Raw genomic sequence first — 27,998 nt, forward strand, 5'->3', positions numbered from 1 at the left:
TACAAGAAATCAGGAAGACTAAAATTATAAAGACTATATATACTCAGATGAGGCCATTTTAGGGAGAAATTTTCTGCATATAGGGTGGGGTTTTGGCTGGAAAAATGCTCTGGAATATGTCACACACATGTTATGCAGTTTTATAGAGGCCTGTCGTGCTTATTCTTTAACAAGCTTTAGGTTAGGTGACCAAAATTTGTACAGTTGTATAGCGCCAGATTAATTGCATGGATTGCTTGGGATAAAGGTTGATTGCTTTTTTTAATTACATGTCAAATTAAACATAAATCTTGGTGTGTACTTTTCTGCGAGCACAGGATGCTGTTGTATCTGATCTTACAGAATGGTTGCTTTATCCTTCTTTAAAACATCCTGGTATAATGGCTATTTCTTTATGACTAAGTGGACAACCGGTGTCTAAATAAACAAACAACTTTATTAATATTAGAAACATGTAAAAGGAAATGTTAAAGAATAACACTATCAAACCTTCTGTCAGCTAACAAAGAAATGTTTTTCAACTACCTAGTACGGTTTGGCATGCCAAGTGCAAACTAAACTAAAGCGAAATCTGTGAAAACAAAGTCGATAAATGCACTGTCATCATTTTGATGTGTTCAGTGCTACACTGTACTGGCTACTGCTCAAGGACCTTGTCATTAGTCTTCATAGAATCTGTATCTGCACATAAACTTTAGATGCTGGAAGCTATTCATTACCCTTTTTTCCTCGTTTTGTCTCATGCCATTCAGTTGCCAGAGTTTCTTATCCCTTGTTCCTGTTGTACCTGCAGCAAGTCTTAGAATTTGGTGTTCCTTTTTTGCATCTCCACAGCGACGTCACTGGGAATGAGATGCGCTTGTTTGCTATCTGTTAGTCTCCCAACTGGCCCTTCCATACTCAGAGTATCTGCAAAATTAGAGAAAGAAAATCCATTAATCAGAAATTCAAAAGAAAAATATTGCCTAGCTTCCTTGTGATAAAAGCCCCAGTTTACAAATTTTAACACAATGACTATGCTTCTCCTTTCTAAGCAAGGAGAAGGTATTCTGTTCAGCAGAGGAATTTCTTCAGCCAATGAAAAGATTTTGTAGACCCTGGTGACACTACCATGTATCAGTGAAAGTGAGTGTTAATAACAGAAGTGACCCAGCAAAATTAACCTTATTAACTAAACAAATTGACCAAGATTATGGCTGCATAATAAATTTGTAAGTATTATTCATTAGAAAGCGGCAAAGGCTACTGATGAGTTGCTGATGTAGTTGCTGCTACCTGTATTCTGCAACTTCCTCCCCCTTCCTCATAAAAAATAGAAAAATAGAAAAAGAAAGGACAAAAACCTGAAAAACACAGACTTTGCCACAGAGGTCTTCAGCAATTTACTCCTCACTGTGAAAGCTTGCCAAAGAACAAGAGCTGCATGTGTGCACAGTTTTCACACACACACCCTCCATAAAAAATCCAAACCCACCTACAAGGACAGATTGACTTTTGGTGACTCTGAATGCTGACACATTTTTCCAGTGAAAAGGTCTATTATCAGTAGCCTAAGTTACGACTTAACTCTATCTCAGTTTCCCATCATGTGTGAATGACGTAGTTCTGCAGATTATGACAACACTCTAACGAAAAGACATCTAATCATATGAATGGTCACATATGGCTATTTAAAACAATTAGGTCACTACTATGATACATTTACACTAGGTTGTGTATTTACCATTTTCCCCCCTCGATAATGATGTGGACTTTGCGATGGAAGAGAGACAATAAACTTGTGCATAAACTGCCTAAATGGCTTTTGCCCTCAACAGAAGCCCATCTCTCTAGGAAAAGCAACACTGTAACAACAGATATGGTGAAAAAAATGTATATTAGCTCAAAACATTGGTTCCTCCACTTTGATCCTGTGGGGGCACCTCTGAATTCACTGCTGAAATTTCCCAGGATAGCTAGCAGCCATTTCTGAAATGAACCCAAAATGGGGTGTGTAGTCTACTTCTCACCACCACTTACCAAACACAGGTCTGCCTCTACGGTCAGTTACTATCAATCATTGGCTTGTCAAAACCGGGGTTCATTAGCTTTCTCTCTGAACAGTTGCTTGGAACAGTCCATTTTAAAAATTGTGATTGAAGATGGAATAGAATATAAAATGCCTCAAAAACTTAATGGAACTGAGATGGAAAGGCAGGTAAGCAGGACAAGGAGATACAGGAGTGTAGAACAGGAGGAACGCCAGTAGTGGCCTACTTCTGCTTGTGATCTTTAACTCACAGCTAGCAGTGTGGTGTATCAGCACCGACACTTACAGAGAGGACGGCAGCTGAGGTAGACACCTGTGGACAACCCAGCAGGTGATGACTGCGGTGAATCAAGGAAATTACCATTGGAATTTTTAACGTAAGTGGTATCATGGACATGTAAACACAGCGGTATCTTATAAAGACAATCCCAAAACAGAGTTAAAATGGAAAAAAGAAAAAAAAAAAAAAACAACCTGAAACTGGGCTAAATCAGTATTGGTTTTAAAATTAAATGAAAAGTACCTATGTTAGTGTTGTTTCCTATGGGGGAAACAAGCCAACCAACCAACAAACCCAGCTCTTTTTAAGATCAAGACAAGGTTACTAGTATTATTAAAATTGTGACATTAAAGCCACTGGAAAAGCTCTCATTAACTTCATGGGACTTAACTATATCACCTCACAGATAAACATAATCTGGTTACTTAAGTGCTTGGTTGGCCAGCGTTCTAGTAAAACACACACAGTACAATTCTGCCCAGTGTGCAAAAGGTCATACCTGTATGGTCAAGAACGGAGCTGGAAGAATAGAAATACTAAAATTATTTGCAGTTGCATTAAGGAGTTAAAATTATTTTCTGACTTTAATTCCACATTTTACATACACTATTTCATTTTCTATAGTGCCAAACTACTAGTGCTAAGGCAAACATACCCATATCTGAGATCACCAACTGCAACGTACCAGCGAATAGTCTACTTCCCAAGCCTCTGGACAGTTCTTACCCCCAATCTCCTTGCCACACTCTTATGTCTGTGTAACTTGCTATTTTTGTCTTCTTTGTGTTCCTTTATGGAGACCTGCTAAAGAATATTCTGCGGCTCTTACATAGTGCTCACGCTTTCTGCAGACATACCCCATAGCACAGTGAGGTTATATAATGCTATGATAGGCCTGGGTGTTTAGTATACAGTCGCAAATATCCCAAGTAAGTTGTTTTGTTAAAAACCTGCCTTTGCAAGTACATTGGCCTATGTTTTTTTAAAACCTCTCTCTAGTGTACAATTCAGCAATTTATTTGACCAGATCTGGAATAACATAAACCAGAGCCACTGTGTGACCAAGAGCTGAGAGCCAGAGTAACCTGATCTGTCCATCTTCAAAGGAAAGCTACTCTCAGCTCCTACACCAAGCTGAGCTCCAGATGTAGCAAATCTACCTCTGGCTCTGTAGCGAGGCACCACCAGTTACTCATCTGGTCAGCGCTTGACTGGTGCTCACAGGTTTCTGCTGGTCCCAGTCTGGACTACAGAGACTTTTCTGTGAAGTCCTCCATTAGACAGAGTAGCTTTATAATGAAAGAAGAAAATCAAACTGTTTTGTTAGAGAATAACTTAATATGTTTCTGCGATATTATGGCCAGGCACTTCAGATACCACACCATCTACAAAGACTAAGAAATCACAGTAGACTTTCTGCCAGTGCAAAATTGAGCCCTGTACCAGCAACTGTGAAGAACGTTAACTCTGTCCTAGCCAAAACCAGAACAATAGGTTGATATGAATTTTGCTTGATGACTATTCATACTGTATTTTCAAGTTTCTGAAAGAAATTTCTGAATAACTTCTCTGCGTTCAGCATCCCTTCATTAAAAGACCCTGTGACATGATATTAAAAAACTTTAGATAGGTCTACATGTGGCACTTAAAATAAATATGAAATAAAGATGCATTAAGAAATGTAAGCAGATACTATTTTGAAATAAGACATCAAGCATTGCATTCTCCTCAACAGTAAGCATTTCCAAGCTGTATCAGCTTAAAACAATATCATCAATGCATCCCATACATTAAGATGGGTTTAAAAATATCCTAAAATCAATTGAGCCAATTGATTGTTCAGTTATTCCAAATTCACCAAGACATTCCTTCACACACAGTTTACCTCCTAATCTGTCCTGAATGCAGCCTGTCTTTGTGTGATAAGGGATGTTTCTTCAGCTTTAAAATCAATAGAAAATAAGCTTCAGCTGTGATAGTGGCTCATATCAGAGTTCAATTTCTGTTTGTAAAGTTGTGCTGTCATTGTGCTTTTCACCAAGCTCAGACTTCTTTCCAGAGACAGCAATAAGCAGTGTTTGAAAAGAAAAAGTGAAGAACGTAACTCTGAGTTGAGGCATTCACCTCCTAATGGAAGGGTCATCCACAAACACCTTACCTGATTCTCTCTAAAAGTTAGATAATTATTTCATATGTGGAGCAAACAAAGTAGGTGGCAACTGACCGATTTGTGACATTCTTAGGACAAAGTCAGTCATACCATATATGTTACACTGTAACACAGAAGGCTCTATTCTGAAAAAAATGTATACCGATATAGAAAAATATTGACCATCTAACACCAGTGAGAAAATAACTTCAAAAGGTACTACTGTTTTTTCCTTGTTATTAGAACAAATCACGTAAGATATGGCAGACAGACTGCTAGGAAAGTTAATGGCTATTAACCTCCAAGAATTAGAGGATAAACAAGTAACAATCGATGAGATTGCGTAAGAATATAGTGATAAATTATTAATTTTCTAGGTATTCTTCAAGTTTTGTTAGGTAAAAAAACCCAATAAAATTAGATTACTCAAGAACAAAAAAAGCTGTAACACATAATTAGAAACTTCGCAATATTCTTTCATATTTGTTTTTTTCAGGGCTCACTAAGCTGTTTATAGGAAACTGTGATGTGCAAGTATTACTACTTTGCCCTTCAGATCAAACCTACACAAATGATTTAGCTGTGCATTAATTTCAAAATTTAGAAAATCCTTGAGGTTTTTTTTCATAGGTAACCCAGCATGTCTGAGTCTCCTTTCACTTCTCTAATCCTATTGCAGTAATGACTCCACTGACACAATTATATACATTAGCAATACCTGGGCTCCCCAATCATGGGTCAGGATCTGTGACAGCTGACTGTCAATTAGATCAAAATTGATCAAAATTTGGTTCACACCAAAAGAACCACCAAGAAGTGTACATAAAGCACCATAGAAGCAACACAGTAATGCTAAGGAACTTTTAGGGGGCCCTTTACTAGTTGTAGGAGGTTTATAGAACATTACTTTAATACTTTACAAGGACAGAGTTTTTGTCTTGGCAAACCAAAGACAGGGAAGGAAGAAACACTGGAAGCAGTTGTAGTGGAGAAACTGTTTTTCTTCTGGCATTTCTATAGCAGGTACAGCTAACAGCAGAGTGACAAAATTTGACTGAAGTTGAAACTCATCTGCCCAAGACAGGAAGGTGTTTGCTTGTCATATCTGAGTTAGCAGATCATGAGCACCTGTCTTCTGGTGATGGTGTTCTGGTACTGAAGGTGGGCACAGCTGTGCTGGGACCTTTGCCTCTGGACTTATCTGAGGTGTACACTAACCGGGGGCAACCAGCCAGCATTTCTCCTGTTCCAAACCTACATGTTTTCAGTGGTTTCTTTCTCCTAGGTTTAGAAAATGTTCTAATTTGAGTATACTTAGTATATTTAGTGTATTGAGTATTTGCATGATATTATTTTTAATGTATTTGTCTATTTTCTAGAGTTTAAATTCCTTCAGGTAAAATTCTTCTAAACTTTCACTTCCTTAGCGTGGATTCCTGGAAGTCCTCTTGGTTTCCAGCTTATTGGGACTCAAAAATAGCCACCATTTTGCTGCGCTAGATCCAAGGCTCACAGAACCAAATCAAGGTATTCTAGCCAAGCTCAGGCAGCAAAAGAATCTCTTAAGAAGGCAGCCAGAACAAACAAATGAAAGCTAGAACACTTACAGGAGCCATGCTAATTTCTGAAAGAATTCCTTCTAGAATACAGCAGAACACCATGCTCACGCAGTAGGAAACCATGTGCTTTCAAAGAAACGTCTAGAATTATTTAGCCTGTCTGTGTGAATTTAGAGATAAGATCGTATTAGGCAGATGGATAAAAGTATTTCATATCCTTTGCTACTTGTTTTCTGAACCTGTCTTTAAGGTACAGAGGAGGTTAAGAGAACATAGTAAGATGTTGTGGAAAATCTAAATTAAACTCATGAGGGAAAGAAATCTGGACATAAGAGTGCAACTCCATCTTTTTCTGACCTGCACCACAGCTGTTCCCAGACAATCCAAACATATTACGATTCTGTGATAAAAACTGATGTTAACCACAATCAAGCTGTGACTTGTTGAGATAAAAGGACTTTCTTAATAGTGTTTACTTTGACGTATATTAAATAGAGCCTGCTTGGTTAAGAGGAAGAGTAGTAGTATTTTAATTGCAGGTCTTTAACTGGCAAGAACTTCATCCTGTTTCCTCACAGAGGTAGTCATTACTGAACTGGCTCAGAGAGCAGAAGATTAAACACCTGATCATTACACAGGGTGTTGAAAATGCAGAGCTTTATGTAAACAGCAATGTAAATATTGTTAGTTATTTCCACTGGGTTGAGTCTCTTGCACTGTCTATCAGCCTTTGTGAAAACACAGGAGTTTTCTGACTTCTCTGAGTTACATAATTGTGAGTTATTCTTCAGGCTGATGTTATTACGCAGGGATGCTTCAGCACCACACAGTTACGTGGAATAACAATGTTTCTCAAGTCCAAAGTACTCCTTGCATCACATTCCAGCCACAGGGAGCGTGACTGAGCCTGGCTTAAGTTCCCTAGGCCCAGTTACACATTTCTAGAGCAGCTCTTCAGTATCATCTGATGAGACAGTTTTGCCTGGGAACACATTCACAAGATGAGAGGAACAGAAGGGCTAAATTCCACCCAGGTCTTTGTCTTCTCTGCAGGTAAGCGTCATCCTACTGAGATGGTCTATGTGCACCCACTCTCCTTGAATATAATAAAAGCTTCAAGTCTTTCTCCTCACATAACCGAGCAAACGCACTCCCGGACACCGGTCATACTTAATGAGACCTACTAAAGCCACCCATGTACTGCCACTGCTACATTTCAAAATACAAGATGTAATTCTAGTAGATTAGCCTACTGTTAGTAAGCACCCCGTTTCTGCCAGCAAAAAAATAGCAGGGTGTATTTACCCTACGCAGTGAAGCGCACCAGTCCCTTGAGCTACCTCGAAAGGTCTCCCTCCAAGAACGGCTGCTGCCTCACCGCAGGGCACGCCTGCGTTCCCTCAAGCAGACGGCAAAACCACCTCCGCACCAGGGCTGCGGGCAGACGCGTCGCTTACTCAGCGACCGCCGCAAAGGCACGGCACGACGTGGCTGCACCGCCGTGGCCAACACCGCCGGCCTTCGACCCTCTCCCCAGCGACGGAGGCAGGTGCGTCCTGCAACACCGCCCCGCCGCCTTCAGCCCCCTCCACTGTACCGCCTACCCCCCGCACCCTGCTTTGACAGTCGCGGGCGGCGGTGCCCTCTCGCTCCCGTGAGGGGGAGCGAGGCTAAGACGAGCTACGAGCGGGTCACTGTGGTAGCTGCCCCACCTCAGACTCCCCCCCGCTATCCCTCTCCCCCTCACATTCCCGCCAACGCCACCTGGGCGCGCGGGGTAACTCGGGGGCGGGGAAGCACGCATGCGCGGCGACGGCACCTCTCGCGAGCGGAGAGCTGTTGCGGCCGGCGGGGCGTGTCCGCACCCCATTGGCCCGCCGGGCCCCAGCCTGCCTGGGGCGGCACCGCCTCTCCTGGGGACCAATGGGAAGCAGGCGTCGGCGGGGTGGGCGGGGTGCCGACCGGGTGGGCGGAGTCTCGGGTGGGCGTGGCCGCGGCGCGGGCGGGCGGGCGCTGGCCGGGCAGCGATGGCGGACGATGGGGACGGCGGGCTGAGGACTGAGGGGAGCGGTGGCGGCGGCCGAGGGGGCGGGGGAGCGGGGGAGCCGCCGGCCGGCGCGGCGGCGGCGGTGGCGGGCGGTGAGATGCTGCTGAACGTGGGCCTGCTGGCCCTGGCGCTGCTGGCGGCCTACCGGCTGTACCTGCGGTGGGGGGCGCGGAGCGGGGCGGGGGGCGCGGCGCGGCAGAGCCAGGCCGCCGCGCTGCCGCGGATGAAGCGACGGGATTTCTCCTTGGAGCAGCTGCGGGAGTTCGACGGGGCCCGCAACCCCCGCATCCTCCTGGCTGTCAACGGCAAAGTCTTCGACGTGACCAAAGGCAGCAAGTTCTACGGGCCCGGTGAGGGGCCGGGGCCGGGTGAGGGGGGGTCCCTTGGCGGAGGCCGCCTCTCGGGCGGCGCTGGCGGGAGGCGGCGCTGGGGCGGACGGTGGGGACCGGTGGTGGGCCCTGCCCTGCCCGGCCCGGCCGGCGGGGGCTCCCTCTGGGGGGCGGTGGGCTGCGGGGAGGCCTCGCTGCCTCTCGGCGCCGGTCCGGGCCCCCGGGTTTATCCCGTGCTGCCTGTCCGCACGCCTGACAGGGCCGCCGGTGGCGGTGTCAGGTGGGAAGCAGCCGTGCACACCGCCACCCGGCCGCCGCCGGCCGCAGCCCCCTCCCAGGCCCGCCCGCTGCCTGCCTGGGGCCTAGCGGCAGTTTTAAATAGCTGGTGCACAACGGGTCTGCCTTCTCTTCAGCCGTCCGGCTTTCCAGTCGCCTAGATTTGGATGTGCAGCGTTCAATTCTTTGGGGTTTTTTTCCTTCTATCTCTTCTAGTAGGTTTCCCAAGTGCAGCTGAGCAATGCTTCCTTCATTCTAGCTCTTACGGTTCAGGAAAGGGAAAAAAATCCAGCTGTTTACTTATTTAGGTGCAAATGCCATATTGACTATGAATTTTAATCAGGATAGAGGCAAGCAGGGAGAGCTCGGGGACTGATGTATTGCTACCCTTGAGAAGAGTGCAGAAATCAACCCAATCTCTTACACAGAAAGAGGGGCAATGTGGTTCTTTAGAGCAGAAACGTATACTTCAAAGGTTAACAAAAGTGTGCTTTAAAGGCAGTGTTGTGTTCCTATATTCCTGTTGCAGGTTGTGAAACTGCAGCATATTTGCCTATAATAAACAGCGTTCTTAATAGTGACGTGGATAAACTTTGTAGTCAGTGCTGCATTCACATCTGATGCCAAAGGAAATGAGGGTCGTGACTGCTGATAATTTTCTTCCTTAAACAATGGTGGTTTGGAAAACTTGATCTAATCAAATTATGCAGGAGTTTTCATAGTAGGTATGGCAAGTGTCCTTGTACGACGGGGTGGAGGGGAGAGAGGATACTTTCCCTGCTGCCCCGCCCCCCAGGAAATAGCTCAAGTTAAGTAATTATGATTATTATTATTTTTCAGTGATCTTAGGTTACAAAAAGCAAAATAGGGAACTGGTGTATTACAAGTCTTTGGTTCTTACCAGGGAAGCGATAAGCAGTTGTACTGTGCTAGTATTTTGTAACTCTTGTTAACCCTCAAAGTTCATGACACCAGCTCTGCTACCAGTCGCAGAAATGGAAACTGCCATAAGTGAATCAAAATGCTTTTCTGACCAAGTACTGTAAAAGTTACTGATGGAATCTGAACTACCTTGCCATGCCTTATTTTGTTCATTGACCAGTAAAGCTGAGAAAATGCATTCTGGCGTGCTGCAGCTTTCATGACACGTAATCGGGCTCGTACTTTTGTCTCTCTCGCTTTAGGGGTTTTTAAACTGAGACCTATGTGCTGATGTAAAATGCAGGTAATTCATATGCTACATGAAACTTAAAACGCCAGTAAGTTGACAGATTGCTTCATAAATTACTCCCTGAGATAATACCGAACCATAATCTAACCATTCACTTTAACTCTTTTGTGTATTAGATTTTAGGCGCTCCACTGTAGATATCATCACTGGTCCTCATTGTCAACCTCTGGAGGTCTATTATTGTGAGGAAGCTGAAGCTTTATGTTCCAGGACTGCTTTTTTGATAACTGGCAGCAGCTGTTTTCCCAAAGCAGTGCTTCCAGCTTTTTGTGGAGAGGGACAATGGGGTTTTGGGGTCTTTTTTCCCCCCCTGTAGTGAAAGATTGCCTCTTTATAACAGAACTGACATCACCTTTGTCTATCAGATCTCTGTTACTTGGTGCCATGGACGTTAGGCTAGTGATGCTCAACCTGTGCATCATCAGCTGTGTGTTTTCTGCCAAATGTGTTGATTTTTGAATCATGCTGACGTGGTTTCCCTGTACAGATGCATGTTGGGGAATATTTTCTTGCAACTATGTTATGGCTGAAAAGAAGAAAAGCTAGCAGGTGGCTTGCAGGCCTTAAAAGATCTGAGAAGAGTTAGGTAGAAAAGTCTTCTAACACTGGTTGAGACCTTTTTGGAAGGGCTTTGGTCAGAGTAGCCAGACATCCGCAGCAGTTCTCTTGGTGATTTTATGCCTCCTAGCTGGAGTACAGCAAGAAAAGTGCAAAGCATACGGACAAAGCCAAATTTTGTTTAACAGAATAAACAGTTGAGGGCAGTGGCTTTGCTGACATGGTGGGCTCGGACTGTGAGCCTTTTGTACTTTGTTGAGGTACTGATGTGAAATAGTGCTTCAGCTCTGAAGGCAGCAGAAAGCATTGGCTGAGGGCTCGCTATAAAATCTTAAGGATATCTTGGCTGCTGGGTTAATGTTGAATAATGTGGTTGTCTCAGAAGGCTTCTGATATCCTGAAATGAAGATTTGGGGTTTTTCTTAGCTGTAGTTTGGATGTAAAGGTGTTCCTTATTTTTCTACTTATAGCAGAAGGCAAAAAATGCATGGAATTGCCATCAAAGTCCAGATTTTTGTCCAGCAGTTGAGACTCCATTAAAAGTCCCCCCAGGCTTCTGATTTTATTCGAAGCTATTCTGGTTTTAAGTTTCTGTCCATGGAATCCTGTTATACTTTTGTCTGTTTCATTGAAGAGGCCTTTACTTACATAGAGTTAAGATTTTATTTTTTTTTAAACAGATAGACTGTTGAAGTCATCCTTTCAAACAGCCGAGATTGAAAACTTCAGTTTTGTGAACATTTATTTGATACATTTTTTGTTTTCCTCATGTTGTCTTCTTTAAGCCTTACACAATTTATCTCACTGGTATCCTATTAGTCTTTGGTATGTCTAACACATTTTAGCTGGGAGCAAGAAAAGGTTATATCACACATTTAAGTGTGCCTCCAAAAATCACTTTACTTTCAGCGAACTCTTAATTTAAAACTTTATTTGCCAAGTTCTTTTCCGAAATGCCACTTCCTGGGATAGTCCTCTGTCCTGCAAGCATATCCTTTGTTTCAACACTTGACTTTTAGTTGTATTAAATACCACCTCTATTTGTGCCCAAATGAGTAAGTGTCCTAGAATGCTTTGCTTGGTTATTAATTTTAATTAATTACGTTTATCACTCAATCACTCACAGACTCTAAAAAAATAAACAAATAGCGGCTCACTATTAAAAATACCATGTAACCAGATTTTCAGAGAAGCTGTTTTGGGGTGATTTCCCCATCTGTAATCACATCTCATGACTTAAAGCCTAATGATTAATACCTTTAGTGTGTCCTGTGTTGGTTTTATTTCCTTATCATGAGAGACAGTTTTTACTGTTTCATTTATCACAACATTTAATTTCATGTTTGCTTGTATCAAGATTCCTGGTAGTATATTGGTCAATAGAAGGGCATAGTAAGGGTTAAAGTAATGTTAGCAGGTCTTAATATTTAGCCCTTAAATTAGCATGCCAAGATAATGCTGTAAACAGCTCTTGATCAACTTATCAAATACTTTGTGCAGTTATAAAAAACAGACTGCTTTGAGCATGACAAAGCAAGATTACATGCAATCCAGTATATACAGCTGCTCCACGTCACTTCTTGGTTCTTAATGTTTCATGATTCAAAAAAAAAAAAAAAAATCAATTTCCTGACTTTCCTTTGCTGCAATACTTTGTCACTGTCAGCTCGTTTCTCATCCCACTCTTTTCTTTCAAAGTGTCATGAAGATTTCTGCTTTCCAGTTTTCCAAGAGGAATAGGCTAGGTAGTAGTAGTTCCTTCCACAAAAATTTCCATCGTAGTTAATTTTTCATGAGGGGAAAATTAGCTTTATTTCGTATTGCAAATCCAGTTAAGAATTGTGATTTCTGTTGTTAAATACTTTGAAAAATTCTGTAGTAAACAGCTGTCATTTTTTGCCCATCATCTGTATAAAAATCTGATGCTGTTAGACTTCCTTTGGAACCTCAGTGTGTCTCTATTTAGATGGTACTGATGCTTTTCAATTCAGTTGCGAAATGCTGTAGGAGGGACATCATATATGTTGTCGCTGGAGAATTCTGTTAAGGGTGGCCTTATCTTAAGAACACAACAGGCTGAGGGTTTACAGATGAGTACAGAGGATAAGACTTGAGGGGGGGGAAGACGTGCTTCCTGTACGGTGTGTATTTTCTCTGTGTTTTTGATGTGTGTCAGCTCTTTGGTGTCAGTGTAATGGAGGTGTCTCCAGCCCTGGGACTCAACTTTTTAAAGAAACAGTGTTTCTGGATAAAGAAACTTAAGTTCCTACCAGAAGTAGTAAAACTGAAAAGGTGTATACCTGTGTTTTGGCGAGAGGTTGTTTCCATACTTCTGATGATAGCGAGTAGTGCCCTTGCCACCAGGACGAAGGGGTTGTCCTAAGCCCTCAGTCCATGTTGACAGAGAGCAGGGGCCAGTGAAGTGGTTCTGTGCAAGAAGATACATCGCTCTTTCTCCTCCTCTGCTGCTGCTCTGTGTGTCTATCAGCTTTTTTTTTTTCCCTTTTTCCTTTTTTAATAACCTGAATGTATTCCTTAAAACTTGAACAACTGTGTGTTTGATAAAAGGTCTGTGTAAACCGCTAGTTGATCAAGCAGGTATGCTCATAGCAAGGTATATTAGGATGTGGTAGTGGCTTCATTGCTAATGACATATAGATGGTAAATCTAGTACATAGCAGTGTAGCTCTCTATCATTTAACCAAAAACCTGGCCAGCATTGCTTGCCTTGTTGTGGAATAAACTAGCGGCCAGAGCACTTCTCCCTAAAGCAAGGTACAGGAGCTGTCTTCCAAGAACCTCCTGACTACTGAACTACAGGCTGTCCTACCAGCACTGGTTATCTGCCTGTCATTGAAATTGGGTCATTGATTCCTGTGCTGTTTTTCTAACAGTGTTAAAAAACAGTTAAAAAAGCAAGCAAAGGAGAGAGTGAGGCCCCCTGGTCTTGTGCCTAAGAAGTCAGGTTTAGACCCCTCTTGCTAAGCAGTTCCCATCTTAGCATGCAGGCTTTGTGGACTGCTCTCCTAAGAGCAATTACTTCCCATGCAAGTTGTAACTTAAAATTGACCCACATCTTTCCTTTTCCGTACATCTGGAGGAGTAGAGTTAAAATTATGTCACCTTGAATTCCCAGTGATAAATGTTATTAGAAAGCTTCTGCTTTCAAGCTGGCTTTGTCTAATGTGCAGCTTTTTCATTCCCTCATAAAAGATGCAACGCTGAACAAACACATGTCAGCATTCAGATGGAAAATTTTAAACAGGCAGTGGAGATTTCACTTTGGTTTGGAGTGGAAAAGGTAGACTAAGTGGTAGAATACTGCAGCTGTCAATAATTTTGTGGTCTGTCTCCCTTTGTTCCTTTACATTAAAGGACAGACTAGTCTTTATTCTTGTCTGCAGTTTAAGAAAAGTTGCCCATGAATTTCTAACCTTCAGACAAAAGTGGGTTTTATTTCCAGTGGCCTCATGGAGCACACAGATGCAAAGAACATCTGGTGTGCTTTGCATATTTGGTGATCGCTCAGATGTGCTTTTTGAGCGCTTCAAGAAACCAAAGCTGGTTTAAAACTGAGCCTTGTTAACCTGTGTTAACTTCAGGGAACTTGCATGGGCCTTGTGAGAACAAATACAATTCTTAGACTACAAATCGATTCATTAGCCATAAAGTCCACCTGCGGCTATCTGTGGTGCAGTCCCTGTGCTGACAGTTGGAGCAATCCAAAGGTCAGTGTGCAGCGTTCACCTTCGTTACTAGTCTTGGAGCAATAGTCTGGGATGTTCTGTAAAGCTAGTGTAGAACTGAAATGGTCAGAGAGCCTCTGTGGTAAACCAAGAATATCTATTCAAAAACTGAACACCAGCATAGGTTTTGCTGGAGGAACTATTGCCCGAACCAGCGGAAAATTCCAAGATCCAGTTTAGCCTGCTTTGGAGCAAGTGACTAGAAGCAGTGCTTCCAGATAAAAACTTCAGCTTGGACAGCTTCCTATCTCAAATTTTTAATACGGTGCTTTAATGTTAAATTTATTTTTCCTTGCCTGCTGTTGTTTTAGGGTATCTGCAAAGAGAAATGACTTCTTCATTTGAGAACTGAAACAGGGCTAGGACATGCAGAAATTCTGAGTGGGGGGATTGGAAAGGTATTTTTACTGGCCGAAGAGACTCTGATTTTGCCCGTTCCCAAGTTACCCAGTTCATTTGTGAATACAGGTGGATGTCAGGCTGGAACAAGATGTCAAATCCGTCAAGGTGACCAGATTTTTAACTAGATTCTGAAAGAAAATGAGGATCTGCAGGTAGTGGGTAGTAACATTTTGCATGCTTCGTAGCTTAGAGAAGGGCATTCTTTCTACGACGTAGTTGTAAGGCAAACGAGGACTTTATCCAGGGGAAAAAGGCAGTATATAAACGTGGTGGTATAGATGTGGAGATATGTAGGCAAATACGTAGTCTTGATAACTGTTTGGTCTCAGTGCTAAAATAAACAAAGGCTCTGAAACAAAGTGCTTTAATATGTGAAAGCAACGATGGGAAGAAAAGCCTTCTTCAAGAAACAAAGTTTTCCTTCATGTAAGGCTACCTGTAGCCAAGTAATGTGGAGCAGACGTGTTTTAATGGGTTTTGACACTTCCCTGGCTTTCCTTTTGTTATTGCGAAATGCCAAATAGGAATGGAAGGAGAGTGGTTTTTTTAAGAAATATTTGACTATGAAATAGCTAATTTGGGGGCGCAGCAAAAGACGACCACTGAAATTTTGTGGTAGGGTCTCAAAAATCAGTTTGGTATACATACCTATGCTAACAGCATCTCTTTTTGCAATCTCTTTGGTATGTATATCCTGTCATGGTGCAATCAATTATTTAGAACAGGAGCCAGTCTGAATAAATAGGCAGACAATAGGAAAGAAAAGAAGGGCTGTGGGTAGGGCTTGCTGAGTAAACTCTACCTGGTCATGAAGGAACTCTGCGGGAGTATGTCTAGGATTGCACTGATGTGTCTACCTCAGAATCGTGTTCTTGAAGCATATTTCTCCCCAGGGTTCTCTGTGCTGGCACCTTCCTGGATGCTTCTCCAAGCACAATGAAATCTGATAACTTTTTAAGACCGTCGCACCAGTATTTATATAAAAGTGAAAAATGGACGAGGGCTTATAGCAAAACCTCAGACCTGTACATTCTGTATTAATATAAAATACTCTACTTAATCTCTGCATAAAATATCTGAATGGAAGCTTTAAATCTTGAGGTAGATTGCTTTTACTGAGATCTCTGAACTTCTGCTTTAGCAGCCCTGCAACTAAGGGGAAGCCAGGCTTGCACTTTTTTTTTTTTAAATAACCATAATTCAATATTTGCCTTCTAGTAAAGGATTAAAGAATGGGACACATTGCTAAGTTACATTTGCAGAGCTGGAATTTGAGATGTAGTCTACCAAGTCCAAAGGCTGGTTTTTACTAGTTAGCATTCTGTTGAGTGCTTGGGCCTGGCTTGATGGTTTCCCTGGGACTCCTGAATACTTCTGTAGTAAACATGTTGGATGTTCACATTTAAATTCAATTTTAGGAAAGAATAAAAAATATTGGCGTTGTAGCATCTGATATTACAATATATTTGCAGAAATTTTGCATCCATTAATCTTAATGCAGACTGATACATTCTAAATGCATTCTTGCTTTCAATTAAGTATATTACGGAGATGTAAGGGTGTTCAGGGTTTGATACAGATAAATATAATGTAATTATCTTTTTAACAGAAATAATTGGAATTGAGCTGGTGGACCAAGAGGTGGCATCTCGGCAGGCGCTGTAAAAGTCCATAAACCACTAAACGCAGGGTAGAAGGGCAGGGGAGCAGTGTGCTTCTCTAACTCTGGTTAGCCAGAATTTTGAAGATGCATTACGCAAATAGCTAGTCGTGTTTATGGAAATACTTGTTTTAAATGCTTCAGAGAAAGGAAAAACTCGGGACAAAACACTGATGGTGGGGAGGTTAAGTAGCAATTTATAATTGCTCTTAAGGATTTACTGGTTGTGTGTGGTCTTCGTAAGAGCTGTTTATAGCTCCTGTGTTCTTCATTCAGAGCATCAAAAACCAGATCACTCGAATTGCAGCTGTTTTGGAGTGAAGCAAGACTTTTTGTTTGAAGAAGCTCTCTGCTACATTGCAAATGATGGCCATTGCTACCTCCTACGCTGTTTCACGGGAGGTGACTGAGTGTGCAAAACGTGTAGATTAAATATCTTGCTATAGGATTGATTTCAGCCTCTGAATCCTGTTTTTCAAATAAATGTCTAGTTCAGGATACAGATAAGAAAAATGGCATTCACAAACCCTCTGACTTTGTTTCTTTTAAGTAGCATAAACGTAGTCCCTGATCCCAGAGGTAGTTGCTGTGAATGCTGTGCCTGGAGCTAAATATCTGAAAGGATGAGTGCAGAGATGCTATTAATCATTATGGTTGTCTCTTACGGCCAGATTTGTATGGTGAAAGCTTCCAGTTGATAGCTCTTTCTCTGATGTGTACTTCTTGTGAAATTTTGTTTTTAAATCAGTTGGTTTATTTCCAGAGAGACAGGGGAATTGTCTTTGGCATATAAGACATGCTTCTGTTCTCAGGTTTCACTGTAAGCAACTTAAATGCCAAGCACTCTGGGGTGGAGACACAACACCAGTTCTGGTGAGGACGTAGTTTCTAATCCATATGGTGCTCAGGTTTCCTGCCTCAGGTGTTCTTCCTGCTGCATTCAGCCTCTGTCTCAACCCTGAAGTCAATGCCCGGCAAGAGCAGATAGGTGTGGTGGCTGGAGCAAGCGGCCTGGGAGGAAACCAGCCTCTCTGAATTATTTCCTGTGGCTCATCCTGGTGCAGAAGAGGTCTAAGGTGCTACAGCAGGCAATAGAGGGGGTGAAGGACAGTGTATTGCCCCTTGCTTGTGTTCGTTCTTGCCCGTGGGTGCTGCCTTTTCTTCAGGCTGACAGCCACTGTCATCTTCTGAGAGGTAAGCCAGAGAAGGGTTCTGGCCTATTTATCTTCAAGTAGTGACCGTTCTCTGTAACGCTGTGGGCATCTCCCTGGTGCTTAGCTGCTGCAGTTAGTGCAGAAAATTTTAAAGAGGTTTTTTTGTTTTGTTTTTTGGGTTTGGTTTTTTTTTTAAATTGAGCTGAATTAAGGTATTTGTTTTTAGGTCAAGAAAATCCAAGACAACGATATGCTTGAAGTTCTTTAGTTTAATTAAAATTTGGGAAAGCCAGTTACCAACCTAGTCCTGACAGTTGTTGGTTTGCAAATCATCCAGTTCTCCTTGTAATAATATTCATTTGACAGTCATGGCTCAAAATTTTACCAGCCTATTTGTGTGCCTTTGCATCAGTCAAAAAGCACAAAGGAAATAGTTGCTTAACATTCTTAACATGAGGATTTGTGCAGCTTTCACGAACAACACAAAATAGGTGTATGGGTGATCTGCTGCCCAACGTAAAGGAGGTAATTTCCACAGAAGTAAAAAATGTGTCAAAAGATGCACTGTCTGTCAAGTATGTGGAAAGTTGTGGTGGTTCTGTAAGGGAAGTGAAATTATTAATTAGCACTCTTAAGTTCGATTAATTGATAAAATTCAATGGATTTCTCATTAAGATGTCTATACAATTTGCTTATGTTCATGCCTGACTTGTAAATATTCTATGTTTTGCTTAATAGAAGTGCGTTTCTTTTTAATTTCAGCCTCCAGTCCCTTTGGAATTTACATCAACTGACTTACATCAAATGACAGGGTTTTTTTCCAGATATCCCTTCAAAGCCATATTTCTGGTTCTGCTTCTCTCAGCAGACTTTATCTCCTAGTGACACTTAAGAGTGAATCGCAGTGCTGTTCAATGTCGCAGCCATGGTGTTGAAACTGCTGGGGTTCCCATCACTGCAGAAGTTTAATGTATGGCTTCAGCAGACCATACAAAGAACTGAGATTGGTCGCCATAAACAGAGACTTGAAGGTATCGATTTTGTCTTTTTGTTTTCAGAGGGTCCATATGGAATATTTGCTGGCAGAGATGCCTCCAGGGGACTAGCAACTTTCTGTCTAGATAAAGATGCACTCAGAGATGAATATGATGACCTATCGGACTTAAATGCTGTACAGATGGAAAGTGTAAGAGAGTGGGAAATGCAATTTAAAGGTAAAGTCTCAAATTAGCAGCACATCTTTAGCTTAAGGAAATACTTTTATTAAAAAGTGACTGATTTGGGCTCGGGGCAGCTTTTAAAGAGATGTGGACAGTAACATTAATACTGCAATGTAACTTTCCTAGGAAAAGACCAGGGGTTTCAGGCCTTTCTTCCCCAGAGAGGATCCCCCTATATCCTATTACAGCTTTTTCAACCTTTTCGTTTTATATGAGAAAGCTGTTCTCTTCTCAGCTCTTCAGCGCAGGATTTCACTCTTGAATCTCGGTGTAGCTTAGCTGATGGAATTCCTGCTCGCAGGTTGTTGGCTTTGGATGCCATGGAATTACAAGTAGGACTAAGAGTTGTTTTGGCATGAGGGGTATTGAAGGAGTTTGCCTTGAAATAATTTCTCAAAGGTATGGAAGTATGCCTCTGGAGGGAGGGGGAGTCATTCTTCACATTAACTGAAATCAAAACAGGCTGAGGGAATTTGTGCCGGTTTTAACAGCAGCGGTTCCAGCCGTTGTGTGATAAAGCTCACCTGATGAGGGACGGGAGACCCGAAACAAAGCGCTCAGAGCAGAGGAAGTAGCAAGATTGTTTTAGGAGGCTGAGCTTGCTGATAAATTGCCATCAATCTCCATGGTTCAGGTTCAGAACCTTGGTGCATAGGAGAAGTGAATTTGGAGCAGTGAAGGCTAACTGGCAAATGCAGCTGTATTTGATTGTAATGGAATCATAAATCTTTTTCAGAAAAATACGACTACGTAGGTAGACTCCTAAAACCAGGGGAAGAACCATCAGAATACACAGATGAGGAAGATACCAAGGATCACACTAAACAGGAATGAACTTTGTAAACAACCAAAGTCAGGGGCCTTCGGAACTGCAACCTCTTATTCCCCATCACAGAATGTCCTGCATCTTTGGGTACAGTTCATCTGCTGCGAAAAACATTCAACAGGTTTTGTACAAGGAAAATAATATACTCACAAATGAAGATTTGAATACTAGACATTATTTGTGCTGCCACACTTTTCGTTGCAGTTTATTTGTAATGTCTGGTTAGGCTTCGTTAGCGAAGAGGGGCCAGGGATCTAAAGGCAAGAACGCTATTCCTTTTTATCAGTAAGCTGAAGCCTTCAAATCGTATATGTTACAAGCTCTCTAAAAGACGTGAGTCTTCAAGCTCAGTGGACGGTTTGAATCTTGTTTCATGCGTGTCTTCTCCTTCAGCATTACAGAAAGACGTACTCATGTACATCAGTATCAGTAGGTTAGACTACTGAAACCGGTGTTAAAATGTGAATTTCCAATTTTGTTTTGTTGGTGGGCGTTAGTAGCCCTGGCAGAATACTTCAGTTCTCTAAGAGAAGTCCATGTAGATTAGGACGGGGGTAAAATTCATCCTTTTCTCAAAAGGGTCGGGTAAAACTGTTTCCTCTGCAACAACGACGATTATCTGAAGCCTGCCTCTCCCCCTTTTTCCCCATCCTCTGAATCAAATCAAATCAAATCTTAATTGTGCCTTATTTCGCTTACGTAGACTTGAATTGTTTTAAGGGACAGCCCCCAAATTGTGGTTTCATAGTCACTACAAGCAGCATTGAGACTGAAGTTGGAATGTTCTGTTGACTGGAAAACCTTGATGTCATTCTGTGTATAGAATGTAAAAGAGGAATACTCAGTGTTACTGCCATATGTTAATACTACATATACTTAAATTAGCATTGTGATGGCCAAATGCATACTCCCATGCTTCTTTTTAAGTAATTACAAACACACACAAAAAAAATCACCCTTCCTCCTCTTCCAGAAGCTGCCTAACTTTTGGGAGCGTAGCCTTCACACCCCTGGAGAGTGAAGGGGCGTGCGCGCGTGTGTATGTGTGCGTGTCTGTCTGAATGCAAGACTTGGGAGGGATTGTTTCTGCAGATATTGTAAATACGAGTACCATTTTAATAAAGCATGTACAATACCAAACGTGCTGTCAGACTTTGTGTAGAAGCTGTTAAGGAGAGCTGGAAGATGATGGAATACAAAGTAAGGGGAAGAAGTCTTGGATATGAAACATCCACCACTGTTAATTCTTTTCTTTGTCATCGTGGCGTTATTTTTCAAGTCCCAGCTTTTGAAGAATCTTGGAGACTTCTGCAGGTAAGCTGTATTTAAGAGAGTAAACCTGTGCCAATGCATTCATGGTGGGGAGAAAAAAATCAGTGATGTAAATAAAGGGGAAGCATTTTAGGAACTCGTGTAATGTACAGTAAAAGGAGTATGTCGCGTGGCACTAATAGGACAAGAACGCTGGTGATCCACACGTGGGTATCACTCGACACACTGGAGAAGTTTCACCATCTGTTCTGCTAAATTCGTAACGGTGACGCCACAAAGTTCATGACTTGCAGCTTTACGGCTTACATCTGTACCTCTGCAGATTTCACCTGCGATAAGCCTACAGTAGCAGGTTTCTATATTCTGTTGAACTGTAAACTGAAATCCCAGGGACTACTTCCTTTTTATCACTGTTTGAAAGAGATTTATATTGATGTAAACAAAACAAATAAAAATCCTCCGCTGAATCACGTGTAACTCACGTGTCCCAGAAGGCAGGCTGAATTCTCTTTCTTGCGTACCCAGGCTTGGAACAGAATAGTTTTATCACAGGAGGAGCAGAACCGGAGTCGTTTCTCCACAGAAGCTGGGTTACACTTGCAGGTTCTTGTACAGACGGAACAGTCCGGTCGGGTGTGTGGCTGCCCAGTGAAGCACCCGTTTCTGCTTAGGGCCCGTCCTTGAGCTGAGCATTGGTGCAGCGTCCAGGCTTCGGTTTGTGCCTTAGCACTGTGTCTGCTGATCATCTACCACTGCTGAAATGCTGGCGTACCAGTGTAACTGACCACAGAAACGTGTTTCAGGTGGAATGATGGAAGCTGCCAAGGGATAAAAGAAAAGCTTCCATGCGTAGGACAGGAGCTAGGAGTACTCGAGCACCAGTTCTTTATCTGGATGTTTCACTAGGGATTTTGTTTTTTCTGTTAACTAAATCTTGCTATAAAAGGCTTTACACCTTTTGCTTTTAGCTTTTGCACCAGCTGCTGCACCTCGCCATGGCACCAAGCTGCGGCTACCTGTGGAGCAGGAAAGGGCGGCCTGCCCAACCGTCAGCTAGGACAACCAGATCCATACTTTTTTCCCAGGCTTCCACATGAAAACACACGTACTGTGTGTTACAGCTTCTTCTGTACCAAGTCGTGGCTGGAGGTTCTTAACACTTGCCACGAGTTACTCTCCTCTTCGCTCGTTACAGCTATCGGTGTTGCTACGCCTGGCGTAGCTGTAGCGTTAGTGGCTTATCGTGCTTGTGTCTGGTTTGTGTAGCCGCTTCCTAGTGAGAAAGAAGGGCAGCTTCGTATGTGCCACGACTGCCTAACCCAGGGGCTGCCTTGCCTTTCCCTTGCTGTAAGAAATGCAGTGAAGCTTAGTCGCAGCCAAGCTACAGAAAGCTTTGTTGTGTTGGGTTTTGGATTTTAAATTGTTTTAAAAGAACAGTGCTAAAATTTTTACTTTTATGATTTAGGACTAGTTGAACAGCAAGAGGGTAAAGGACAAGTTTTGCTTTGGAGGAATTTAGTGGTAACTAAAGAACACAAACCTGACATCCCATGGCACCACTGTGTTGTATAGACTGAATCCTGTATTTTGACAGCTAGCAGATGTAGGTCCATCCTACACACAAAGTCACCGGTGACTTAAAGCTGACAACCTAAAACCAAAGTGCTTCAAAGCACGTTGTAGCTTTCATTTTTATAAAAAAATAAAGTTGACACCTACACAGGATAGTTTAGAATAACATCAGATCCATCAAAACTTTAGTGCAATTAATATAAGAATTTTATGGAGGCGTTCATCCTTGTAAAGTTTGCGTCAATCGCTTGCCCAAAATTCACTATTAACTACAATGACAGGCAGGTTGATACTGACAATGTGTTGAATTTTGTTTAAGCAACATAAGGGACTTGAAGGAAGTCTTTCTCGGCATCTTTAGAAACAAAATACATTTCCAGTTTAATCTAGGACTTGTTTTCCTAGGCTAGACTTAGCGTTAAACTAGTTGGAGTAGTCATTTGTTTTGACACTTCTGCCTCATTCGCACACCAAAAATGCTTTATTATGGAGGAATTTATTTTTAAACCTTCTTGAGTTAAGAAAAAAAATATCATGTTGTTACTTGATCTGAACATCTTGAATTCCCACTAAGAACTACAGAATTAGCCTTTCATGTGCTTGTATTTGTATCTTTTTATTGTGCTAGAGCTACTTTTCCTTGGCTAAAGTTTAATTTTTTCTATCATCTCTGGGTTGCACGCATCATCTAAAGTCAGTGTAGCACTCTGCTGCTGATCTTATTTCACTTTCAAGATCTTAGGCCTTCCTACAAAATCAGTTTGATGTTACCATCTTAATTGTAAAGGTCAAGGAATAGTTAAACCTTATTTATGCTTTGAGTCTCGCTGATCATTGTTTTTGCTACAATAAAAGTTGGAGGGGTTTTATTTCCTCCAGGAAACACATGCATCATTGTGTAGAATAGTACAAAATAGTGATCAAGACCTAGTACTTTGCATATAAAGGTCTTCCCAGCTCTGCTTTGGGGTTGGTTTTATTTTTTTAGGACAAAGCCATGTGGTTTTTCATGAAGCGTCACTCACTAATTCAGCAACTCGGTACTGAAGCATTGCTGAAGTTCACTTATTAAGCTCAAAGTGTGTTTGTGATGAAATCCACAGCCTGAAGAGTCCTCCTTGCAGGCTTGGGTCTTTCCCATTTCAGTGCTGCAGGCTGAAGCGTAGGCTGGGGGAAAAACCCAGCCGTCACTGGCCTCTGACTGTGCTTTCAGGCATGAACGGAATGATGCAGTTGCAGCTGTAGACTTGGCTGTTTACTCCTTTTCCTACTTAACGCTAGTAATAATGTAACTCTGGCCTAGAAAGCTTACTTAAATATGGAAACCAAGTAATTCAGTATGAAGGTTACTAGCCAAGCCTTCTGCTGGCTTCCATGCAATGGTTAAAGGTGAACGTTTACTAGCAGGTGTTTACAGATTGGGTTTTAAGCTTGCTTGTGATAGAACATGTGTGCAAAGGTTGGTTCAAATGCAGGGGAAGGGTTGTTTACCTGAAAACTTCAAAACAAAAAAAACCAAACAAACCCAAAGCATTCCTCGCCCTTTCTCTTGGGGAACTGTTGTGGTTTTGTGTATTTTTTCCTGCATCAGCAGGCAGCAACTTTAACGCGTTTCAGAGAGGTAGGGGCTGCAGCCTTCCTCCAAAAATCATGAACAAATCAAATTGTCCCCATGCAGGTTACAAAGTTTACTACTATTTTTTTTTGTTATGATGATTTTATGTTGCTGACCTGTCACTTTTTCTGGATACCTGAGCAAAGCCTACAAGCATACTCTCTGGAAGGATCTAAAAATAAAGCCTTTTGGAGGTATGAAGTGCTGGTGGCAAGTCTGGATTTGTCACTTAACCACAAGCATTCAATTACTACTTGTATGAAAACTCCCTTTCACAGGAGTGAAATCCCTGTCCTTTGCTTTCACAGAGTTGAAGGCATGGTTTGGGTTTGGTTTTTTTTTTTGTGTGTGTGTGTATGTGTCATTTTTTAACTAGAAAGAAACCTCAGCTAATCAGCTTTGAAGGTACTAAGGCAGGACTTAGAACTGGTAACAGACTGTTACATTTCTTTAATATGTAATGTTGCCACATTAAGTTGTACTCTGAAGTTTCTTGGTACTTAGGTCAAACAGTAATACAACACCTCAGACAAGCTAAAAACTGTAGGTCCATTACAGGGTTAGGTGTTGGGGATGGTCTGTGCGCTGCATTTTCATAGTGGAGTTTGTGGAAACATAAGCTGCAAAGGAAACTGCATTCTCCCCACCCCAGGAAAAAAAAAAACCAAACAAACCCAATCTAGGCCAAAGCCAGCAGAGAAGAAAGCTTTTAAGATTCCGGGTATAGCCTAGCATAGCTGTGGGGTTTGTCCGTAAAAGAACATCGGCTGACGCTTAGTCTCTTCCTCTGTCTGGAAGCGAGGGAGTGCAGTTTGTCACCTCAGTGCTGCAGCGCTGCCTGAAGCACGTTCTGCAGGGTCGAGGCTGCGCTGAATACAAACTGGCTTCTGTTCATTCTAGTGCTTTATCTCCTGCAGCAACCCGAATCCCTGCTAAACTCCAGGAGCATGGGTCATGCAGGCAGGCTACTGCTGCTTAAAGAGGAAAGCATACCTGGTCTCCATCCAGAACAAGAGCCATCTGAAGTCTTCCCTTCCTTCCCTTTTAAAAAGCCTTTAGAATCCAATATTCTGAGCATTACAAAAGAAAAATCTTCCTGAGTTTAGGCGGGGGGGATACTTTGAAATACTTGTACAGTCATTTCTCAACAGAAGAAATGAGGACAAACCTAAACTAAGTTCTTTAAAGAGCACATGGGAGAAGTTTTAGACAAGGAAAGGTCTAAGACTTGCTAAGTGTTTAGTAATAGACTACCATTAGAAAACAGCCAGGCTTAAGAAAGACTAATTGAAGGTTGGGGTTGGCTTAAATGGAGCTAAAAGGCATCAGAAAGAATGTTGGGCATGTACATGTGCGTTCAGAGGCAATTTTATGGCTCTGCAGCACAGGTGTGCCAGTCAGTGCAAGGTGATTAACCACTGTAAGCCCCATGGAGAAACGAGCTCCTTCGCCAGCAAAGTGTTTGGGGTTCATTCTAAAATCCAGCAGGTTCATTCTCAGCTTAGCGAGGGAGGGAAGATTCAAGCCCATGGGAAGTGAAAGGAGGCAATCCTGAAAGGCAGCCAGAGCTGTGGCATGGACTTGGGTGGGTTTTCTGTCCCCCTAAATAAAGGGACAGGGTCTAAACAGCTAGCCCTGCAGAGGCCCGCTGGTAATGCGCTCACTCTTTGCTTTCAGCCATATTTATCAGCCACCTGTCATGTTCTTCTTTGAGAAATACCCAGTCATATGAAAAACATAAATCAATATTGAACTCAAAGAAAGCTGGCTCACATCCCAAGAACTACTTCAGCCTTGCGTGGGCTGGGTTTCCCTGGTACCGGCTTGCACCAGAGGCAACAGAAATTCACGTGCAAGTCTCCAGCCTTACACCCGTTCTAGATGGTTTTCTTCACACTTTGGGGAAAAAAAAAAAGTTGATGTACAACACTAGTAGGGTTTGTTGTTGTTGTTGTTTTTATAAAATTTGTCAAGATATCACAAAATTACACACACTAAGCTTAATCTGCACATTTTCCAATGAAAAAGTGAAAGGAAATATCTTAAATCCATTACTTGTATATACAATTTCAATCCAAATTTACATTCGCATCATTTTCTTGGATAGCAAAAGGCATGGATCAAACACAGGATTGAGATGTGTCACTTCAGCATGTTTATGGGAAAGTACTTGAAATATTGGTATGTGTTCGTTTGAATTCATTTAGAACAGGCCACTTACAAAAGGCTCAATTTCATACTGAAATGGTAGTAACTGTAGGGAAGGCCACCACTAAGATATGCTCCCTTTACAAAGCAAACGTTCGTAATTTGTTTCATCGAGATTCACAAGACAGTGACTGAAAAAATAATGGACTTGTTCTTTAAAGCCCCATACGTGGTTGTGCTGTCAGGGCACCTTCGTGGATTAAGGCATTTGTGCTAGACCTAACTTTTTAACTTTAGAAGTTAACTGAAGTCTTTTCTGCAGTTAACTAACGAAAAGCTGAAATTCTTCTCAACTGCCCTTGGAAGAGGTAAGTTACCCACTCAGTTTTTTGAATCTTTAAAAGCCAACAGTAATGAGGTTAATAAGAAGTTACAGGATATAAACATCCCCATATTTCAGCTACAGACGTGGATTTGTGTTTGAATAACTTACATTCAGTGAAATTGCATTTAGACCTGCTTGAAATTATTTAGGCTTAGCTAGCACAATTTAAGCAGAACTTCATTCAGATATTGCAAAATAAAGCGAAAAATAGAATTTACAAGGAATACTTTGTTTCCCTCCAAACTAATTTTTATTACTTGGAATAGGGAGAAAAAAAGATTTTTGAAAATTATGCCTCTCCTGTTAGAGTACTTCATAATCGTAAGAGAATTCAAAGGAAGACACCTCTCACGCCAAGAATAATTTGAGTAGTTTGCTGTTTGATCAACCTGCACAAACTCTAGATACTGTATGTGAATTAAGACACTGTGAAATCAACAGATCCATTTTCCCCTGTATTTTGCTGTTGCTTGAGCTATTTAAGAACCAGTACTGAAGGAAATAGCTGCAAAACTATCCCAGTTATGTCCACTCCATACTTAATAAAATACTAACTATGGAGACCCTGAAAAAAACATAATAGAAACTATGTCTTTAAATAGAATCAAGAAATGCAGTTTCATATACAGCTGCACATTCTCGAGCGTGCTTTGCACAAAACCATACTTTTTCGTAGTTAGATTCAAGAGCAAACCAATCACATAGATCCTTCCTTTACATTTAAAATTCTACACATAACTTAAGTTTTTTTTGCTTTGGTAACATACGAATAATGGGAAAATCTGGGTAAAGAAAGCACAGTAAATAACATGGGTATATCATACCTTTTTTTAAGAAATATGAGCTGAAATGTAAGGCATCCCCAAAGTATTTTTTGCATATGCAAGGAATGCAGTTCTTTGTAAACAAAAGCTCGGAGAAAGCAATACTGAAGCCAAAGAATCTTCCCTAGGATCCTTCCGATGATCCCGAAATCCAAGAGCAACTCTCCTAGGGTAAGTGTTTTGGAACTAAATCCTGTGGAAAAGAGAATCCAATCCTTTGTCTTCCCATACATTTTTAATCGCATGTTAGATTGGCTCGCCTTGAAGATCTCCAAATTAAGAGTGATGTAAAAGCTGATTCTCAAGGGCGCAAGCTCATCTTTAAGTCTATTTTTCTGGTACATCACTTTCTATAGGTTTTGTGGCAGCACTGTTATGGCCTATGGACGCTTGCGCAGTATTCCCACTGGTGACGTTTCTTCGTGCCTGGGACTGACAGGCAGCCGTGGGCTTAGCGGCAGGAAGGGTTTTAGAAGAACTAGGCTGATGTCTGCGATGACCTGAATCCTCATCTGTTGTGGCTACCGGTCTCTTTCTGCCAGATTCTTCACTGATAGGAGGCTGAAAATAAACATTGGCAACCTGTTGAATGTTTTCCGCAAGGCCAGGTATTTGCCTTTTCATGTACTTTAAGGACCAAAAAGGACAGAGCATTACATAATTAGGCCCTCAGTGAGGCCTAGTAATCTCAGTTAGTCACAGCTCACTGGTGACAT

General features: G+C 41.9%; 2 protein-coding genes across 6 annotated transcripts in view; one reads left to right on the forward strand and one right to left on the reverse strand.

The window, feature by feature from the left end:
* Positions 1-8,010: 8,010 nt before the first annotated feature.
* Positions 8,011-21,205, forward strand: PGRMC2 (progesterone receptor membrane component 2). The gene is made up of 3 exons (XM_064450486.1): positions 8,011-8,414; positions 18,479-18,634; positions 19,377-21,205. Exons 1-3 carry the CDS (start codon positions 8,045-8,047, stop codon positions 19,472-19,474), a joined length of 624 nt encoding a protein of 207 aa, XP_064306556.1. The 5' UTR covers positions 8,011-8,044; the 3' UTR covers positions 19,475-21,205.
* Positions 19,380-27,998, reverse strand: part of LARP1B (La ribonucleoprotein 1B) — a 39,639-nt gene continuing 31,020 nt past the window's right edge. For all 5 annotated transcript variants that reach the window (XM_064450472.1, XM_064450471.1, XM_064450473.1 and 2 more), the window contains one exon: positions 19,380-27,843. In XM_064450472.1, coding sequence (XP_064306542.1) covers positions 27,610-27,843 — 234 coding nt within the window. In that variant the 3' untranslated portion in view covers positions 19,380-27,609. The remainder of the gene's footprint in view (positions 27,844-27,998) is intronic.

This window comes from Phalacrocorax carbo, chromosome 4, assembly GCF_963921805.1.
Source record: "Phalacrocorax carbo chromosome 4, bPhaCar2.1, whole genome shotgun sequence".
Lineage (NCBI taxonomy): Eukaryota > Metazoa > Chordata > Aves > Suliformes > Phalacrocoracidae > Phalacrocorax > Phalacrocorax carbo.